This window comes from Chelon labrosus (genome assembly GCF_963514085.1).
Source record: "Chelon labrosus genome assembly, chromosome: 10".
In the NCBI taxonomy this organism is placed as follows: Eukaryota; Metazoa; Chordata; class Actinopteri; order Mugiliformes; family Mugilidae; genus Chelon; species Chelon labrosus.
Genome location: NC_140360.1, coordinates 10015898 through 10038574, shown reverse-complemented (window position 1 = coordinate 10038574; position 22677 = coordinate 10015898). Strand labels below are relative to the sequence as shown.

Here is a 22677-nt window from a genome sequence, read left to right as displayed (position 1 = left end):
TCACCAAATAAACCCAATGTCCATGTGTCCCTGAAGGGTCCCACTAAACTGCTTTCAAAATCAGAATTTGTTTTTTTTCTTTTCTTTCGAGGCTGAACAGCTTAATCCCTTTCTGCCGGTTACCAGCTCTCTGCCGGGTTTTCCCTCCAGCTCAGGTGGCAAGCAGCCACACCGGCGCGAGTAATAAACACTTTTTAGAGAAAAAGATTAAATGGGTGTCAACACGTGGTAATTAATAAGTGGGTTGCTGGGAGTGTGGTGTTTACAAGGTGCACCATAACATAAATAAAGTATGGGCAGAAGCCTGGACATATGGTGCGGCTGGCGCTACGCTCTAGTGACATGACAGCAACCTGTGCCGTCCCACCAGGGAATCCCACCTCCCAGGTGACCAGTGGCTGGCAAACCCTGCTGGATGGAGGCAACGGAGGACTGGTGCAGTGTGTTTTTGTGGGAAGAGGAGTAGGAGACCCTGTATGTGCATTTGCAGCCGTACGAAAGAAGAATGAAATAGGAAGGCGTAACAGGATTTAAAGAGAAGCGAGTACGTCTGACAGGGACAGGAAGGCCTATGTACGTACACGGTACGCGCTCGCTCTCTCTATTTTACTCACACGTATGAGAACGGCCTGTCATCTAGGCCAAGAGCTACTGCTGGAGCTCCTGTCCTCCTCTAAAACGAGAGTAATGGCTTCCACATGCCACTCAGACTACTACTAACAACCACTATGGGATTAATGTCACCGGGGACAAGGGGCCTCATGAGCTCATGTTCAAGGGCTGCTAAGCCCGATAAAACCCAGGGTGATTATTTTTAGGCTGCAGGACATCAGAAAAAAATAAAAAAAAGGTTGTGTGCTGTGTAAGCAAATTTATTTTTTAAAGGAAAAAAATATGTATTTGAGGGGAGGAGGGAGGGGAAGTTAAAAAGAAGGGGTCCAAATGAGATCATGCTTTGACGTAAAGCAGGGTAGCTTTAATAGCAAGACCAGAGTGATGTTACATACTGCAGAGGCGCCTTCTATTCTAGCTCTGTAATTTATCATAAACTGATGCCCACCAATTTCAGCGTAATATAAGGGAAAGGCAGGACTGACGGATCTGAGGATGCGGCGTATAATGTATGACAAACATCCACGGTGAAAACTAAATCAGTGAGGAAACGCAGTCAAAAGAACATGCGGTGACTTACCTTGTAAAGCTGATGGAAGCCAAACGCGAGGCCCACCATAATGATGGTGAGGGCGCCATAGTCCCTCCATCTGTAGCCTACTGGACCTGGACAGAGCAAAAAAAAAAGAAAGAAAGAAATAAAGAGTGGTAAAACAGTGATGAATGGAAACAAAAATAACTTGTTATCTCAATGTGACTGTAACTTGTAGTTGTGGCAATGATGCAAATGTTCACTGGGATGGATTACGCAACACAAACGGGATTCACAAGCGTCGAACAATGGGTTTCCTCAGCATAAGGAAATTAAAAACCATTGGAAGTCAACGGCTGTGCAGGAATGAAAGAAAATATATTCAGCATACATTTAAAAACACAACAACAATGATTAGGAGTGATGCTAAATATCTAGTAAATGGTATAAACACACGGAAAACCACTTGAGATGAATAAATTCAATCCCGTTTGCATAGACGGTAAACAACCTGCTGCACAGCTCGTCTCTATGTGACGTAACATCCACGTACGCTCACGCAAAACATCTGAACCATAAGGGCTGAGCCTCAATAGAGCAAACAATGCACTCTCTAACCTGCTCTTCCAAAAAAAGGACTCCTTTGTCCTCTTACTTATTTTTGAGGGTGGGGTGGACTGTTTGCATATAAACCCTTCAAACAACTAAAACGAACAGAAAGGTAAGAGAGTGTGTATTCGTGCGCTTGGAAGTTGACTGTCTCGCTGAGTGACAGATAATATGAAAGTGTGTCATTGTGCAAGCTGTCAGTTGGGTAGGCCAACTGTCTGTCAAGGTGGAAATTCCCCACATAAGAGAGGCATTCAACTGAAAATGTCACTAAACAACAAACAGGTCTGGAAGAAAATATACGAGTTTTTTTTTCTTCTTCTTTTATTTACTCTGGTGGGGCCAAAATGAATAGGAAATTATTAGAGGCTAGGCCACTAAAGTACACCATTGATATTCTATTACAGGTCTGATTTCACCTAATGGGTTATGTGGTACATGTTTACTGGCTTGAAGTAAGTAAACCGGATTGATCTCGTGCCTTAGCACTTGTGTGATTTTACATGCAAATAAAATGAGGGACCCGCCGTCATACGGGACCGTATGGAATATTTCCAAGGTGAGTGCCATTTTATTCTCCTTACCCAAGGGCACGTTTCATCGCAGCTGCAGAATGCAGCGATGAACCTGTAACCTTTCCTATCTAAAATTTTGAATCATTCTCCAACATCCATATGGTAACCACATAAATTTGGGACTTCATCAACATTATAGCAGCGATAGACTGTCACCCATCCCAGAATGCCATGCATCTGAAAGGCCTGGGAGTCCTTGGGATGGGTGGTTGACCCTGAACAAGCCTCACTGCATCACCAGGGGTCTTCACTTGCTCTTTCCCCCTCCTTTAGGACCTTTCATTCTTCCTGTGTCTCTCCCCTTTTTCTATACCACTTCCACTCTGCCATCTTCCTTTTTTTATTTGGTCACTTAAGCTGTGGAACTGTGGTCTCATCCCCCGTTTTTCCAATCTCCTCTCAAATTTATTGGGTTCAGTGGAGGCCTTCCTGTCCTTCTACCGTGTGGAAATAGAGATCAGAGTATCCATTACTTCGACAGAGATGGATGCGGGTCCCTGTGCACCGTCCCCATAAGAAGGACATCAAAGGGAGGTAGCCCCCTCTCTTTTCGGCGTGACCCCCCATACAAGACTCCCCGCTCTCACCTCATTATGCAGCTCCCTTATAGCCGTTTTGATATAAAACCCCCCACTATGGACGGAGAGCTGCGAGTCTCCCTAACTACATGGCCATCCCATCAACATCACTTTCATTACAAAACATGAGATGCCGGGGAGTCAAGGACAGTGTGGTAATAAATGAGGGTGGAATACATCTGGAATCATTGTCATATGGGTTAAGCATTACGCGGACTTCATTCTGCATTGGTAAATCAGTGGACAGCACTCATAACCTCCTGAGGTAATAAAGATACAGGTTGCGGTGTGGGGTCTTGCCAGGGTGGAACCCCTTGAAGCAGACTTCATAAGCTTGTGCTGTGCAATGTCATACCCTCTGTGTCTGAACTCACAATCGAGCCAAATGTTGTTCAGCACACACGACTGGTGATACTTGAAAAGATTTGGCGAGCTAAAGACGCCCCTGTTTGGCTAGTTTAAAATTAAACTCAAGCAAGAAGGAAGATCTTTGATAAATTATGCCCAAACTCTTTTAGAGGTGAGAGAGTCGGCATAAATATTAATATCGTGTTAACGCCCAGGTTGCAAAGGGGAACAAAAAGGAAGTATGTACTCACTGAGTGGTGCAGGAGCTAGCTGAGCTGCGTGGAGTGGATATGGGGGCCCCACAGGGCTCAGAGGCAGGACTTCTTCTGTGCTGCCAGAGCGCTGGATGGCCAACTCTACCTCTTCATCCGTCAGTCCTGGAATCAAGACACACACACACACACCCTTAAGACATTTGGAGGATGTCCGGTGATTAATGGGGGAAACCAAGTGGCTCCTTGGCTATCATAACGTACAATTAAATACCTCCCAAGCTTCCAACAAATCTTTTAAGCACAATTTAGAGAAAGTATGTAAAATGTCATTCAATTTTACCAGCCCTCTAGTAAAAAAAAAAAAAAAAAAAATATATTTTCATTTCATAATTCAGAAATTCCATCGAGAGTTTCAAGGGACATCCGTCAAAGGAAGATAGTTCGCACAATGAAACCTGAAACTCTGCTAGCCTATTAACTGCCACCAAAGGCAAAGAAAATAAGAGTCTGTCCACTTCTCCGGTTATATTTCCCATGTGGAGATTTCATACACCCCAGACAGCGAAAATGCATTATTTTAATTTCTTCATTGTAATGTAAATGTATTACATAATTTTGCAAATGCCAATATAATTTAATCTTCAGATCTTTTTAATGATTTTAGTGATGATTAAATTGCAAAGGGCTCCCTGATGGAGAATCAGAGGGGAGGAGGAAAAAAAATCTAATATGAACATCTCCTTTTGTGGCAAGAAAGGATTTTATTTCAGGCGCCATATGCTGCCATTGCTGTGGGTCTCATATTTTAATGAGCATCTTGGTCTAAACAAAGGAAAATAATTACAACTTCTGATGAACTACATTAAAAAAAAAAAAAAAAACAACATTAACACATTCATGGCAAAACAATTAAGAGAAAGCCGAAAGACGGAGAACCAAAATTGGTAGTTCTTGGATAGGGATGAGCTCATGGTTTACCTCATTATGATGCTGCATACTGTTTTACTGTAGTGGTGTCCCTTAACATTTTACCCGTGCTTCCTTTGGTCATTTCCCTTCGCTTAATGACTGAAAATCCCATTTGTAAGCGAGTCTTTACTTGAGCTATTCCCTCTGGATTTAGATATTTTTACACGTGCTCGGGATAAAGCTTTCTCCATCCTCCGAGAGACGCTGAGCGATCGGAAAAGGGTTCAGATGTAATGTTTCAAGAGATGACTGAGTTTTCATTAACAGTAGCTGCACAGAAAGAGAATATAATATCAGAGAGCTCACAAGACTAGCATGCAGCAACACCCACGTGGACTGGAACTAAACTGTGTACCCAAGGTAAGCAGATATTTCCATTGCTTTCATTCATCTGTTTAGATCTGTTTGGGTGAAGCACATACATCTGAACAGCAGATCTGAAACCCTCAATCAGCAATCACACTTTAACAAATCTATGTATGGCCATGAAAGGAATCCTTTGATGAGCTGCCGCGTGGCTTATGCCAGGAGGAGGTCCCTCTCCAGTCACCTATTTAAATGCTCCAAGGAATGGCCATGAAAATTGTTGAATAATTGAAGGCAAATATTGGCCAGCCTGTAGTCTACAGCAGGTCCTGAGTGCCAGGAAGTGGTGAGCGCCATGTGCTGAGTTTGTGCAGTCAGACTGCACTGTCAAATAAGCAATAATGTGTCCCTGGACTCCTGATTCATCTGACCACAGCAGACTGCATGGTGACAGACTATTGAGTGAGACGTGCAGCGATCTCGGTTTCACCAAATAATAATAATAATAAAAAAAAAAAATTATCTTTTCACCTTGAAATGTATCTGCTTTTTTCAATCTACATTAAGGCTGCTATTGAGATTAATATATGTACATCTTAATAGTTGTTCACATCTTTGATGTTGTTTATGCATGAAATGAAAGGTTTTCCTGTTTTTTTTTACCTTGCAGCAAAATAAATTACATAAAAATTCCTAAAGCTGTTTTCTAGTCAAATTACAGCTTGCTAAGTTGTGTTGTAGGCTCTGATCTGTTTATTGTTGGGGAGGGGGGACACAACAGCTAATGAAAGAGCCCTTAGATCCAAAAGAAAAAGGAACAAGGTGAGAGTGAGTTTTACATATAAAAGGAAAAGACAAAAAAGGGATTGTGAAATTTATTACGGGTTCCAAAACCTGTGGAATGACCCCTGGACCCCCATTTCAGATCGACCTGTGGGGGAGATGAATTTTTTAAGACATAAATTACACCTAATGACGACACCGTAAAAAAGAACAATAATGGAAAGCTATTCTGTATTTCATTATACTGTATTATTTGGTGCACCTGATACACGCAGTGCCTGTTTATGAGTCACCGTATTAGCAGATGCTCTGCCAAAGCATTTGCTTTGACCTTGCCATTCTCATTGGGGCATGAAATTACGGTGCTGGCACCTCGATATTACAGCTATAAATACTGTAAACTGCATATCTGGGCTACGTTTTCTATTGTCTTTCAACATAAACCTGATCGGTATTTATTTAAAGGAAAACCCATTGCTCGTCAGGTTATTTACAGCTCTATTTTCCAGGGCTCATATTCTCTGGGCCTTTTTTTTTTAAGGGCAAAGAGGCAGCAAGGCTCCAACATTAAATCTATTTCTCCGATTCTGGCACTTCTGGACTTTATGGGTCAAGACTTAGCCTGGACAGCCAATTATAAAAATTGCTTACTAAAATATTTTGGGTGGTAAAAGGTGAATGCCTTTTTCGCTGTCCTCCAAGGGCTGAACTATGAAGTTGCCCTTGACTGAAAATGACTTACATTTTGACTATCATATTTAGAAAAAATAAAAATGCATGGCAGGGGTCATAAATAGATGGAGGTCAATGGGTTATTAAGAAGAAGTTCAACTTGTTTCTCATGGTGTACTAGCGGGGGAGATTCTACATGTCATTTGGTTCCATTCAAGTGCTACAAAATGGCATGCCCTAAATAATGACCACTCTCATAGAGTATTCATTTATGTATTAAAAAAGGGGACTCTGCTCTCATTTCCCTGCTTTATCGCCTTGTACTGATGACAAAGTAGGCAAGGCCTAGGCTAGGTGGCGCCGTGGAGTAATTTATAACCACATCAATCCCTTTACCTTCTATGCAGGCCTTGGTCATTGTCATTTTTGTCCGAGAGGTGAGTCGCATAACCCCACTTACAAACAGCATCCTATTAATATCCGAGATGATGAACCTTAGCCTTACCTTCATACCAGGTATGGTAATAGACCAAAAGCCTACCTGTGTTCCCCGTGACCCTCGATCACTGGCCCTCTACTCAGGGTGAAATCTATTAGAATTATTTATTCAACTCTATAACAACTGGGACGATATAAAGAATAAATAAGTCAAGTCATCATTCACAACTCACTGACAGAGAATGTACTGTGCCTGTTTCACATGCTAAATGTACCCGTATTGCAATAATGTATGCGTGGGCTGTGCTTTACAAACAAGCTGCATTCAGTTTGGTAATCTAGGAGCATCTGAGAGATGCCAGTTTAGGGGCCACGGTCAAAGTGACACGTCGAAAGTGGGAAAATGTTGTTGACTTCATCCTGAGAATTTGATTTTTTTATTTTTTTTTGGCAATTATGTATGTAACTGCTAATTGCCTGGGCTAAATGGTGGCGCCAAAATGGGGCCCAACGCTCTTTAGCTGTTACATCTGTTAATTGTAGAAGACACAGACGGCACAATTCACTAGATGAGACCGCGGCACATTATATTTCACTCAAACACAATAAAATTTACTTGATCTTGGCAAGGAACATGTAATGTAAAATTGCTTCAAGATTGCCGTATGACAGCTCAAAACGAAATTCATTTCCTCACTCTTCTGCTCCGCGAAAGAAAGAAAGAAAATAAAACATCTGCGGCTTTAAATCTTGATTTATATTACATCAAAGTGACAAAGTTTCAATATTTCAGCCAGTTTATTCAACTTCAAGGACTCAAGAAGGGCAGCTTGAAATATTGGACTGCATAATTGCCAATTCATAGCCTGAAATTGACAGTTGAAGGAAAACAGAAAATTATATTTTTCAATGAATATTGAAATAAACCACGCTATTAGGATCTCTTTGGGAAAAAAAAAAGGGAGATGTAACCGGAGAGGCATCCTTCAGTGCAGATTAGGGCACAAATGCGCAGGGAAATAATATGCACGACTGAGATTATTGTGTAAAGATTCTGCAACATGCAATCAAAGTGGGCCCTATTTTCCCCTTCATCAGCTGTCCAGCGTAAGTACTGGCAGCAAGAGGAATCCAATTTAAATTCCACTCTACCGGGAGATGGTATTGTTTCATTTTATGTGTGCTTTGACATTTCTGGCTGTTAATATAGAGTAAAATCCAGAAGTATTTACATAAATATGACATTAAACTGTATTAGAAATTAAGACTGACACATTTGCTGTGGGGACTGTGGGAAGAGGAGGATGATTGAGTTTCTGTGTCGAAAGGTTGAGAGGACAATACATGCAGGGTACAGAAACAGGAAGTCTAGGGAAAGTATTGGACTGCTGCGGTCTATGCAAAAGTCTATTGTGACTCAAGTGAGACAGAAAAGGAAGTCGTTTGCAATCATCAAGACTAATAACCTTCTGTTACTAATCAGATTCATCATATGCACATTTTTATGGAACGAACGTGGAGTTTTTTTTCCCGGCATAGATACGTTTTAGTCTGAACAGAACAGAGAAGTACAACCCTTAACAATGCATGGTGAACATCACAAACAGAGGCAGGGGGAACTAATTTCATTTGACTTATCATGATTTTTATAAATTATGTAAGCGATAGTGTATAAGGCGGAGTTTAAAACAGGCTTTTCCGGACAGAACCTCCTGTAGCATGAACATTTACAAATCCTCCAGTGAAAATGGAAATGATGGCGTTTTAAAAAGTACACAGACTGAAGTATGGGGGTTGTAGTAGAGCACTTTCCTAAATGTAAAACATTTCCAGGTTCACTGATACATGACTGTACAACACAAGTCAAGAGTTATCCTAAGAATCCTGCAGAGTGCTACTCAAACATACTTTGTGCTTAGTGTTTCAGTGCTCGTACCTACACCCCCCCCCCCCCCCCCCCCCCCTCTCCCCCCTTCCCTCCCTTCCTCCCCTCCCTGAGATCAATGTGCTCATGCAAATCGAGAGTTCTTGTTTAGACCTACAGTGGAACCGATTTTCCAAAATAAATCTGCATTAAAGCGTCATACATATTTCATTGGCTTAAAGTGCAGTAAGAGCAAACCATTTTGGATAGTGGGAGTTCCACGGAGGTTGCAACAAAGCTGAAAGTAAGAAGAAAACGAGGTGCGGCATGACATCATTTGGTACCGGCGGGGGCCTTATTGCATTTGAAACACCCAACAGCAGATTAGGAACGTGCCTTAGATGTCAATAATGAGCCAAAAAAGACAAAGAAGTTTCAAAAGATATCAAGGATCATTAGAGCCATATGAGACGTGTGTAGTAGCAGCCGGCAACCATGGATTTGGTTTCAGGTTACCTTTCTCAGTCACAGAGCTTTTAGGCTCACTTTTCACTGTTTGCCTACTCTAATGCTGGATGCAAAGTCCCTCAGCACTGTAGAGGTACAGTCCCCAAAGTACTAAACTGTCTCTGAGCGAAGTAAAATGAAAATACTCCACAGAAAGAGTTTATCTGGGGTAAAGCTAGACATTATCTCCGTGCATTCTGTCACCGCTCAGCCATAGGAAGAAACGCATGGCACGACTCTGCACAGCTCCCCCCGCCGCGTTATATTGAGCCGACTTAAATTGACTTCGGAGTTATAAAGCTTTTTGCAAGTTTTATTGCACAAACAATATTCTAAAATGTGTTAAAAATATCTCAATGAGCTGCCGCAGAGAAAGTGAAGCGCCAGCAAACGTTTTCAGCCTTCCCCGCTCAGAAAGGTTCCCCTGTGTCGTGCCTCGAATTTACGATAACAGTTAAATTAAGTAAAAGGGTTAAAATGCTAGAAGGCAATATTGATAATTCCATTGAAAACGCAGAGGGAGTTTGTCAATATTAATTTTCCTGAACCCAAAGGAGCATCCCAACTGGTGTGTCATTTATTCACGGGGCCTGAATCATGTTCTCTGAAGCTAAATCGACCCCTATTAGACCCCCCCAGGGCGCAGAGCTATGGCCACGACCTTTGACCCCTACAGACTAATGTTACAAAATAAAAGAAAAAACACAGCGTCTGTATCTTTGGCTAACCACATTTTGCAAAAAGAAAAAAATGATAAAATGCACATCTGAACTGTAATCTAAATGGCCTTTTTTCCAACAAATATACCGTACGGCATATTTTTAAGCGTTAGGCAGTGAATTCAGCAAAACAAAGCAAAAGTCTCTCACCTTTTTTCTTCAAGAAGGCTTTCCTGGTGACCAGGGGACTCTGACGTACTTTTGGGTTCTGCAGAAATTTTACAGCAGTGGAAATCTAGGAAGAGACAAATGATGTGATTTAATACTGTATAATGATATAATGTGAGAGGAAGAAGCTCTGCAGGAAACTGAAGCTTTTAACAGTACAAACAACAGTCTAGACCTTCCTTAAGAAAAAGGTTCATTATAAATCTCACCCCACCAAAAAAAAAAAAAAAAAAAACCTAAATGGATTCCATTTGATAGTTGCTTTTACGCCCCCCCACACCCAACAGTGAGGAAAACGACCACCTGACCACTTTCCAGCTAAATGTGTGGAATGACCAAATCAGCAGTTATAAAATTAGCCCATCAAGAGTGCCGGACAAATGGAGTATGGAGCTTAATTTGCTATTACCCTCTTAAAGACAAACTTCCATTCTTAAGTGCGCAGTGGAAGAAAATCTATACTTAATGCAGAGGTGATCATTTGTATCTAATAACTTGAGAATCCTAGGCTGAAAACTTCTGTAATTCTTCCAGTTAAAAACCTGCCATGATCAAATCACCCAGCCTGAATGTTGTAATGACTTGAAACGTTAATGCACTAGAACGTTAAATAGCATCAGAACATCAGTAGTTTTAAGTGCACTGCGTTCATCGATTCTATTATGTTTTCCTTCGAGATGCACCTTAATTTTCCACCCCAGTATGCATTTCCAAGAATTGGAGGGAGAAAAAAAATCTTCCTCAAATGGCATTAAAACATAAATTTGAAGTGGGCGCCATGAAGTGGCGCCTCCTAAAATAGATAAATATGTAAGAACACACAGAAAGGGGAAACACACTGGAGGGGAGGTTTCGATGACTTATTATCGCACCTGTGGTCCCCGTGATTCAATTGTAAAAGTCATCCCTCTAATAGGTTGAAAGGTTTTGATTACTCTTCTTTTCTCTTAGTGTTGAAAGATACAAAGTGATTGAGCGCCCTGCCAGTGGTAATTCATTTTGGGTAATGCATTGCATATACTATGAACCCGTTTCAATCTGAAAGAATTGCAGTTTAAACTTGTCCACGGGGTAGGAGTGGCAGGCAGCTGTTTAAAAAGCTAGATTTCTGTGACAACACACAGTACAGTGGAGAATCATTGCATGCGCATCTTTATGCATTCAGCTTTCTGCATCCAAAGCGGTCCTTCAGAAGTATACTACACTGTAAATCCCCTGTCATATTTATGCAGTAATAAAACTTCAGAGAGTGAATTTTATCAAAATGTTCCAGATTCATCCCGTTCATCCCACGAGATGCTGCCACAATTTATTTAGACACTAATCTGCCATTTCACCGGGACACAACCGTGTCCTTGGTGTACACAAGGGTTACGCAAGAGGTATAGAATTTCCTGGATCTCTATATGCTGAGGGCTTATTAAAGTCAGTCACCCGGAACCTTCAATGTGACAACCAGATTAAACCAATTGCATGGTGGACCCCCCAACTGATGTTCTGGGCCAAAAGATACAGTCAAAACACAGAGAAAATATCCCTCTGATAACGAGACAAAATCATCCCGCTCCTGGCAAATCTTTCGCCGTTTGGGTAAGTGAGCCACAGACACAGCTTGAAGTAACGTCAGAAACCAGAGACAATAAACACGCTAGAATTTAATATTCTAATTTTAATAACAGGGTGATGTAGCCCTGTGAGAGGTAATGACCTAATAGAGAAGGAATATGCTGAATGAGCAATCCTTGTTTACATCCCCTTAAAATTTCAGGAGCACAATATTGACAAGAAAATTGTATCAGTGTTAACAAGCATAAGTATGACATCTTAGCTCGGCGGCGAACTAATGAGGCAAATGTCCATTTGGTTAAAACTGTAGTGGTAGATCTTCAGGGAGAGGAAAAGTGCACTTCTTAGCAGATGACATAGATGCTTTGCACAAGTTCCATCCAGACATCTCAATCAATTATAACCACATTGCACAGATTTCAGTCTTGTTATTGACTTATGGATCACCCCAGTTATAGTGTTGGGTAGCACACAACTGGGCTTTTAGGGGAGGCAAGATGGATAACGGTACAACTCACATTTGGGTTGGCGGCGTAAATATCTAAACAGAAACGAGGCGAGTTACGCTCCTTGCAGAAAACTGGCGAATCATTTTTCGGTTCAAACAACAATTAGGCTCTTTTGCGAGGCATCTTTGACTGCTAATGCACCAGAGTGCTCCATGTTAAGAGCAATAATCTTTGCAAACCAGATAACCAATGGAGTGTCAGGTAAAGCCGAAAAAGAGGTGAAAACTCAATCACGGCGAGAGATAACATTAACCAACACACTTAAAGAGAGTGAACTTGATGAAAGGACAAGATTACAGAAATGTTATTGAGTTTGAATTGGACAAGACTTTGCACTGCACTTGTCTCAGAATTACAATTGTGATACCTTGAATTGTGAGAAATGAGGAGGAAATCCAATTACGTTCGAGCCGCATGGACAGACGCCTGAGGGAATCCATGTAACCAGTTGTATATTTTCGCTCTAACTAGTAACAGCACTTAACTATAACTTACTGTAATGCCTATAGTTATTTGGAGGTGCGTATTATGTATGTCACGAGCAGGATGTGTGAGCAGACTCTATACTGAAACACCTATGCGTAGTATGTGTTGCAGTCGTTTCTTTTGTCTGGTTTCCAGACTGAAAGTTACGTTTCAGTTTTCGTAATAAACAGAACCAAAACAAATGACAAAAGATGCCTCAGAGGAGACAGTCTTGCTTTCCCAAATTATTTAGGTCAACTCAAACCAACAGTTATCAAGCAATGAAGTGATACAAGCTGATATTCCATCCAAAGCCCAAAGTTATCACAGACTAAACAGTGGATAAACGGATCTAAAACCAATCAGCACACGTAGTTTTTGTTCCGCTAAACAAAATGACGTTGCCATCTACTTGGCAACACCTTGTGCCATGTCATTTACTCTGCAACAAGATTCAGAGGTCATGATGGAACAAGACGTTGAGTGGGTGGGTGCAATAGAGGGGCTAAAAGGAAATCATTAGCAAGTATAGGATTCGGTCTCAGTGTGAATCAATTCATTCCAAATTGCCCCGGCCTGTACATTTGTGGAGAAGTGCCCCTGATATAATAACAGACTGATAGACATGAACAAAAATTGTGTTAGGCCAGTCTCAAATTTCCCCCCCAAACACACGTTTGGAGGACCAAAAGCGAGTGAAAGTGAGAGACGGCGAAAAATGAAGCTCTATATTAATTTGGTGCTTTCATGGATGATTTGCTATCAGGGGCAGCTGTCTTAAATGACTTAACCCAATACCTTTCTGATATCAGAGCCCTGCCAGAAAGGAATTAAGTTTTAATGCAATTATTGCGTTTCCTTTAGTCGCCTGCCTGCTTGATGTGGCCGACAGTGCTTTTTAATCTTTTTAAAAGAGCGGCTTTAAATGCCCTTCTAATTGTGACATCTTTCCCGCCTTGATGTGACCTTTAGTGGAGGAAGCAATGCCTCATGGGAGCAGCTATAGGGAATTATTGACCCTGAGAGACATCAGGAAGTGAAGTGCGGACCGGGCCATTTAGCTAACCCACAAAACATGTTCAGATGCTGCAGGAGCTTCGAAGGCCTCGCTGGAGATGGCCCATTCTGCCAACGACTATAGAAAAAGAACCTTAAGTTTCTTGCTTCACTGTGTCTCATGCTTATTTATTGTGTAGTTGTTTTCGGAGAAGCCGCAAGCTGAGAAAATCCAACGAGCAGAGACATTACCGAAACTCAACTTGAGCATCAGTTTAATCTGATAAAGGAGTAGTGGTTAAACGTGGGCTGTTTTTGTACTCCTGAAGAAGCACAGGTTGGTTAAGGCTAACTTATATATCTGCTAAAACAGTACAGTAAAGCACAAGGGTAAGTACAGGGTCGGTTTTCTGTGTACTGTAAACTCTGAATGTGGTCAATCCTTATCGAATGGTCCTAACTTTTGAAATTTAAAGGTCAACATTTCAGTAGATGAAAAAAGGGTCATGGAAAACTTCATTGACATTTGCTATGCAAAGGTTTAAAAATAACATACAGTGCTGTATCAGTGTCAGAGCCATGGGCAAGGCTACGATCATGACATCAAAAGCGCATTATGCAATTTTTGTAAAGGGGGAGGGTTGGTGGACGGAAATCGAGCTTTTTTCAAGACCACTGCATGTACAGAGCAAACTTTCCATTCAGCAGCATTTCCCTATCACGGTTCAGTCATCACCAACATGGAAAAGTTGAGTGGGTTTAGCCGTGAGAAACACAGAGGGCTAAAGTACATCTGATTCAGCGAGGACACCATTTTACAGCACAAACTGTAAAAACGGAGCAAAGTGCAGATAAATACACACAGTACCACCTTGTGAATTACATAAGGCCCTCAAGGAAATGAAAAGTTGCCCTGTTCCTTTGAAAATGTAGGCGACTTTTACGATGATGTAAAGTTATATTTCAAAACTTTGCGAGAACATATTTTATGGCTCAGCTTGCTGGCTGACGATTTCACGCAACAGCTTCACTTCTTTTTGTATTGTAAACTGAAGTTATTGCATGTCTTAAAAACCACAAAACTGCACGGTCGAACTGTTTGCTCGAGTTTCACTGATTCTGGGTTTTCTTTCGAGAACCCGACACACGTGATTAAAAAAAAACAAAAAACGAAATTGTTTTAGTGCAGCAGGAAGACCCAGGGGTTCACGCTAAACAACAAGTGTTTGAAAAATAACACCACGCAGCAACATAGTGATGCATTTCTTTTATTCGCGGGAGATCTGAACCTGAAGACAAACGCGTGGCAGGCAGCCAATTCAAAACTAGCTTGAGAGATTCGACATAAAGCCGAGTCTGACATTTCTTAATGTGCAACTGTCAGTGGTGCTGCCTGGGGTTGCCCTTGCTAAACTAGCGAGACAGATGACTGTTTAGATAAGGACATCCCCAGTGGGGCCCCGAGAGCCCCAAGAGCCCTGATGACTAAAGAGCAGCAACTCTTCCAGTGACACCTCACTTTCACCCACTTTGGACAAAAATACTTATATAGCCCATACATTCCTTTTAATTCAGGTAAAAGGCCCAAACCATGAGGCTGGAGCTGCTCTGAGAGATGAGGGTCATCAGAGATTAACCCATGGCACTTTAGCAGTGGGGGGGTGCAAGAGGGGAGTCGCAGCAAAGCACAACAAACTACTTAGCTACCACAAAACACTGCAGCCCCTTCTCAGCTGCAATCCAGTAATGGATACTTCCTCAGCTCCTCGATTGGTCAAAATGTTTTCATACAATAATTTAATTCAGAAACACATTTACAAAGCAGGCGTAATCAATTTTAATTAGTTGATTTTTTTTTTTTCATTCGCATAAAATTTAATGTACTGCCATCGATCTCCTTTGTTCTTTAATGCAGTGCCTCTTTCCTGTAATTCGAAGCTTTTCTTTTTCTTTTCTTTTTTTTTTTTCTCTTCTTTCCTTTTGCCGTTCGCGATGACATTTTGTGACAAGAATGAGAGTGCTCACGACGCAAGTTTACAGTATATCAGTGGAATGTACCACAGCAGCACGGTCACGATGTGGTCTCAAAATGTGTCACGAGCCGAAAAGTGCAGAAATGAGACTACAAATATTTGAGGAGATGTTAAAAAAGACAGCAGAAGAAGTGCGCGCAGACTCTGATTGCTGATAATTTCCTCGCGATTCAAGTTTTCTTGACGTATAAATGTTTTATTTCACAAAACGAGGTGATAGAAAGCAGCTCCAAGAGACTTTTAACCCGTACAAACACAACAGGGCTCACAGTGCAAATTTAGATGAATGGAAAAATCTGAAAATGCACTTATAAGGTGATTTATACATTTGCTGCAGAACAAGATAATATATATAAATGGTGGTCATTAAATTTGAAGAGCATGAACTGCAAAACAAAAGTCAAGTTTTGAGCCTCAACAAACTCATCGACGTCAATCGGTTCATCTGGTTCTTTTGTGAACAGACCTTCAAGGAACTATAGTAACGCAAACAAACGCCGAGTTGTCTCTTAAAGCTGCCGCCGCTCTGTGCATTGTCCTTTGTGTCATCAAGACCCACTGGCCTCTCACATTCAATTAGCTGATTGAGGCAAAACGCAAGCGGCACCGGCGGCAAACAGCGTGGAGCTTGTGTCCGAGCGACACGCCGCAGAAGTTGTGTTGTGGTGTCAGGAGAGAGGGCCGCCTCCGTCACAAGCGACCTACAGTGACAAGCCTATCCCCAGTCCTCTGTTGATCCAGGCCGCTCCGCTCACTAAAGGAAGCACTCTAGCCACCCACCCAACAGACACGCACGGCACAGCTGAGTTGAACTGAACCACTACGGTAGGCAAATAAAGCAGGGAGCTGAGGGGGTGAAGATGCAGTGAGCTGGCATCGGTTTTGTGTGCAGCCTTGCCAGTCGGCCAAATTGACTAATAAAACTTGAATAGAGAGGCCGGCGACAATAGAGGGAGAGAGGTGTGCTTTTATTGATCAAATTATTCTTTCTTGGGCGCAACCGTGCCACCGGATGAGCGTATGCCCACAAAGACAACTAGACAGATTGTGACATTCCAGTGACATTGTTATCGCGTGTCAACCCTTCTCCAGTCAGTAGGCTGAATGCACTAATCATGTGTCTTGGATCAGCAATTTCATGGTCTTCAAAGGGGGCCAGGAATTGGTGGCATGACCCTCCACACAGGGTGAGACCCCTCTCTCCTCAGCGAGTGCCACAGAGAGAAGCAGAGGGGGAAGGCTGGCGTACAGGGACATGCATCTAGGCAGGAGGAGAGCCAGAGAAGATGAACATCGCCATCTACTGGCCAGGGGTTGCACGGGTGAAGTCGAGCAGCGGGGTGGGGTGGGGGGTTAGGAAAGCCTGGCAGATTACCCTTGCGGCCTGTCTTTCACTGAGACCTGTCAGAAACATTTAGACACACTTGCCAAGACAATGGGCCACACATCTACAGTGGCAGACAAGTCAGAGTGAAATCACCGTCAAACCAGGGAGGAAACTTAAGGCAGCGGTTCTTCATTTGGTTTTGGAGAAAGACAGCAAGCAGGGTCTGTTCCTGATCACGCTAAGTGACAAAGAAAAATGTTGGCTAATTCTCTTTTTCTAGAGGCGTCCAACTACCACTACGAGTCTAACCTCGAGAGTAGGACGAACACGAGGAGAGCGCGGTGCTGACAGCATCAAAAAAAAAAAACAACACACAACAGCCATCAGGGTCAGAGCAGAGGAGTAACACTTGTCTTCCTTCTGATTTAACCCGATGTCGAAGAGAACACAAACCAGACAGCTCGTCAGATCAAATGATAATTCTTCATTTGAGCCTTTGTTAACCGGTTGCACTACAACAATGGAGAATTCTTCAGTAATAAAACGTCATGAAGTGACAAAAGCCTGCGTAAGTTTTGGTCCATTCATGCCCCACCTAAAGATAATCCACCTCTTATGAGACAGATTTTTCAGGTTTTGCGACACGGTTGAATGACACTGAATATTTAGATGTGTGACACGGACTTAAAAAAGAAAAAAAAGGCATACTTAACTCCATCAAGCTGTTTTGAGTCACGCATTTCTTTTCTTACAATGAAACTCAAATTAAGATTTGAGTTTTTGTTTTTTTTATACATTTGATCTCTAATACTGCATTTCTACTCATTACACTATATTGTCCTAGGATTGCGCTGACAAAATATTAATTTAATGCTGAAGACTTCCCTCTCTATGAAATGTATGTCACCTAAAACGGCAAGATTTATTAGATAGAAATACCAGATCTCTGCTAAAAAAGAAGAGGTAATAGGAAAAGAATGTTGCACGTCGCTGCTGCACAGCACCCCATGCTCCTTGTGACTACGTGACAATCAGAGGCAGTGGTCAAAGCTCTGGCGTCAACACCCGCCCCAGCTCTGCATCGCGTCACGTCACGTGGCGACGGGGAAAGAAAAAAATAAAAATAAAAATAATACGTGTTTTACCAGGCCCCTCCGAAAGAATGAGGAGAGCGGACAACCCACGGTTGAACCACTATAATGTCACACGGGGTGGCGTGTTACAGCAAAAGGGGCTGAGTTGGCAAGCAGCTCAGCAGCAGACGCACACCTGTTCTGACATTTTCTGTCGACCTTGACACAGAAAACACATGACAATGCCACTCTCCGCATTTCAAAAGTACAGCCCCCTTCACTTCCCCTTCCCTCGTCCCCATGATACCTAAAACCACTTTCCACACACTTTTGGAACCATGACGTAGCGCTGCAGACGTAAGGGAGAACAGACAGGATGCAGGTCTCAGAGACTCAGAAGGGGAGACAGAAACATCTGAGTCATACATGGGGACGACCAAAGACCATTGGCCGCCGTCTGCGATGGCTGACTCTTTCCACAGGATTGCAGGCCGCCGATACCTCCCATAAAACCCGAAAATCCACACTAAACACAATCTGGAGGGGACAGAAAGGCCGCAGACTCTCTTGTTTATTCAGTTTCTATCGCCTCCTACTCACTCTTTCTTTTGAAGTTCACGATCGAGCCACATCCATCCATCTACTATTTTAATCAAAGAGAGAGCAAAGTAGGGCTGCCAGGAGAGCTGAACAGCAAAACAAATGCAATCTTCCTGTTAATCAGTGCATTAACAAGAAGTCGACAGTCTTGACGCAAGGCGCAGGGGAGGAGAGCCAGTCCAGGTGTCGGATAATTGTCAGTTGTGCCAGTGGCTACGTTTTTTTTTTTTACTGTGCCAACCTCTGTTTCACTGCTGGTCTACACTTGTGCACTATACCTTAATGATAGCTTTGAGGAAAAAGAAAAAAAAAAAAAAAAAAAGGCTTTTTTTTCACCAAAGAGTGCAGCACAAGCAGACACAAAGAAGTCTTGGCAAAGGAGTTCTGCGTGATGACTGTAGTGGACTATGAATGAAAGCACTGAGGTCCAGCTGTAATCAGTGCCAAGTGAAGAGTGGCTCAGTTTTAAAGATGCATGAAGAAGGTCTAGTTTAAATGAAAGGCCAAATCCGGCCTAGAAAAAACACATCCAAGCTGCGTAACCGTCAAGAAAAACAAGTCCATACAGTGATTTTCCTGGCAGACAGCAGCAACATATGAGAAACACACAGTACCTGGAAAAACACCTTGCAAAGAAAGAAACTTGTCAGAAATGATTCACGCGTTCCTTTCATTCAGACAAATACCTCCTTCAGCTGCAGGTGAGGATAATGTCATTTTAAGAAGAGGTGAATTGAAGGCGAGGCTCTTGTTTTCACTACAACGCGCTGAAAACTCAACAGCTTACCGGCAACGCACATCTGGGCCACACTTCTAAAGTTAGGCTAATTAGCACTTAAGTGCTCTATTTTAGCAGGTTTTCAGATAATTCATCTCAGTTTCAGCATTCTGTCACTTTTATTTTAGCCCGGCGAGTAGCACACTATCTCTTTCTTTCTTTTTTTTTTTTTCTACAGATTCCCCAGATAAAGCTGCAATCTCGGGGCGCCACACACGCAGAAACTCTGAAATCCCATTAGCATTTTGCTTTCATTATTTTTAATCAAACCCAGAAAACTGACACATATTAATTAATATCCATTACCAGTTTTTTGCCCCCTCTCCCGGAGAAGACGTTCGGGGGGGAAAAGAAGCAATTAACTTAACAAAATAATCAAAAAAATTGTTACAGAAATCGCTGATAAATGTCATGTGAGGTCCCGTCTAAATGTAAGAAGCGCAATACATTCTTGCTGTCATATTCCATTAAACTGCTATTACAGTCTTGATAGAACTATTAGTCACTACATTATTAATAACATTAATGTATTTACATTTTTGGTGTACAAGCCTGCTTTCATGCAATAATTTATGAAGGCGACTTCAGATATGTTATAACGCTCCCCATCTAGGCCCTTTTGTGTTTGTTATTGATTGGGAAAACAGTCAAAATTCCAAGTCTAATACCCCTCCGCCCTTCCCCCAGACACCCCCCACCCCCTTAATGTATTGGAGTGGGCTGTTTACATTAAAGGACTGGAATAAAGTGCATTTACATCTGAAGCATAAGTTCATAATTTACATTCCAACATTTATTAGAGGTGACAAACGAGCATTTGGTCCACTCGTGCTTTTCCACAATGCAGCACTCATTCAATCCATATAAATTACAGCTGGGCTAGGGAGTGCAAGAGCAAATTATTTTATTATATGTATGCATGTATGACTCTATAGGGGGTTACTAAGACAAACAGGGAATTACTTGATTAGGCCAAAGTGTGGTTAACAAAGAAAGAAATATGAGAGCGAGGGTTAGGGCCAATCAAATTTCAGCATAAATGTTTGGCTCTAATTCAAATATCTAAAACACACAGATCTTAGTGTAAAAGCTTCGGGCTGCCGTGTTAACTGTAGCGCACCGACCTATCGTGTGTTTTATACCGTATGGATCTTTTAAGTGTTGCTGTTCCAATAGCTCACCATTAGCCAACTCTAATATTATTCAATTAAATGAAACTTGCCTAAAAGGCAGTATTATATTACATAATTAGGCAGGGCAGCATTTTCAGAAGTGTAGTTACAAATGCGCTGAGGGGATCCCGGCATTTGAACAAATATCTGGCGCTGTAGGGGAGCTTGCCGACAAATTAACAGCTAATAACTTACTGGGAAGCCAGATAAAAGGAGAAAAAAAATGTTCCCCAAAGTGTCAATTACAAATAATTTTTCCTCTGATTTCTACACTTGTGAAAGAACGATCTGCTAAAAGGCATTTTGAATAGCGTGCCAGAATTAACATGTTGCTCATTTATTTCTTTTTTTTTTTCTCCCCCCCCCCATTCCTTTTTAAAAACAAAACATTAATTCAGAGAGAAATAATTTAGCCTGAGCCGCAGAAGCGTTTAGGATAGCTCTGAAAGCATTAAGTGTATGGCTCCCTCGCTGCGAGCGCTGGCTGGTCTGGGAGCGCAGAGACGGACAGACAGGTGCGGGGACGGGGGAAATGAAGGGGGATTCAATCAAATTCATGTTCATTAAAATCACAGGACATCACAAAAATTGGAAAGATGCTGACAAATCAAAGGGTCTCAGTACCTGAATTACCATAGTCATTTACTTATTAAAGCCAGGATGCTTCCTGTCAATCAAGAGCCATCACATTCTCCATTTGCGGCGGAAAGCCACCGTAATTGCTTCTCATACTAATCAACACAACTTGTGTAATTATGCCTTGAAAGTGACATTGGAGGCTGAGAGCGATGTGAGCAGTCTTGACAGCAGAGACATCTCAGATTCATCGGGAGATTTCCAGCCTCGCTGCAAGGAGACAAGCCACTCTCAGACCAAGTTACTCACTCGAGCAGTTTACAACCATAAACACAAAGAAAAGGCGATAAATCAAGCTGAAGTAATTACAAAGCAGAATAGAGAGTATAAAGGAAGCTCGGCTCAATAAGGCCACTTTCCCAAGTATATTGAGGCAAAATGACTACGCTGTAATTAAACTGGTGTCGTATTTCTATCATTTCTTAAGTAAACATATTGTGACAGTTCACTAAATTGTGGGAGAATAGGAAATTACAGCTCTGTTACCATGCCGTTTACATTAATACACTCGCCGAGACAAAAACCCTACAAATAAAGTCCTAAGCATTCATTAAAGTTTATTGAATTCAGCTTAATCACAGACTTTACATATGTCTCCAAAATGAACTTTGCGTAAAACTAGCTTCAACATTCCTCCGAGCACTGGAAAACTATCCAAACCATATTCCCAGGCTGCATCTGTCACTAGTCACACTGCGGCCCAGCCAGGAAGGTCAGAGGGAGGTCAGATTACTGCAACAAATCAAGAGCCGCGGCTTGTGACAAGAAACACCACCATCTACATAAAATATGTGTATTATTGGCATACAGTGACAACAGCTCCTTCTTCGCTCACTATGAACTTTACAGTGAATTAGAGGCCTCTCGGCGCTTTCATCAGAAACCAAAATAAAAACGCTATTGTCTCGGCTGGCAGCGCGGATCCGCTCCGGGTCATCGCACGAGGCAAGAGAGAGAAAACCCACAAAACAAAAATAATTTATAAAAACGGGTTGGACTCATCTGTGCTCATCCTTTTTTTCAAAGAGGAGGGTGGAACCGACGGATAAAAAAGTCACCGACATCAAAAGGATGTCAACTGATAATTCTGGCATACTATGAGGGGAATAAGCGTAATGATTTCATCTGCGAACAGAAACGACGATGAGAGATTTATGGCTCGTAAAAAGTTCAAACGACAGAAAACCCCAAATCCTTGTCTGTGTCATTCCTAACTCATGACCTCCAAACTTTAGCACATGTTGAAGACAAAGTAAGTAAAATGCTCTTTTGTGGCCAAATATGAGAAAAACAAGTACAGTCACTGACATAGAAAACAGAGGCTTTTACAGGAAAAGCCTGTGTGATTCACCCCCTGCGTTCAACCCTAATGAGTCAAAAAGTGTGACCTGCACTTAAACAAGAAGTCACAGCCAGAAGCTGTAAACTCATTTTCCCCCCCATCCAAGCCAGCAACGTCGGCAGGACCTGGAAGATGTGCTCCGAGCATGCACGATAAATCTGACGTGAAATCATAATCATAAAAGCAATTAGCTGACCCTGCGCCACTCGTCCTTGGACATGACAGTGAGAATTCATACAGAGTCCTCTAAGGAGGCTGCTGCCGGGCTGGGGCGAGGAGGGGAAA

General features: G+C 42.1%; 1 protein-coding gene across 1 annotated transcript in view; it reads right to left on the bottom strand.

Annotated features, from left to right (window-relative positions):
* The window catches only part of pex14 (peroxisomal biogenesis factor 14), a 43674-nt gene that overhangs the window by 14818 nt on the left and 6179 nt on the right, over positions 1-22677 (bottom strand). Inside the window, exons 3-5 of the mRNA XM_084553353.1 lie at positions 9878-9962; positions 3506-3631; positions 1193-1278 (exon numbers count right to left, since the gene is read on the bottom strand). Coding sequence (XP_084409479.1) covers positions 1193-1278; positions 3506-3631; positions 9878-9962 — 297 coding nt within the window. The remainder of the gene's footprint in view (positions 1-1192; positions 1279-3505; positions 3632-9877; positions 9963-22677) is intronic.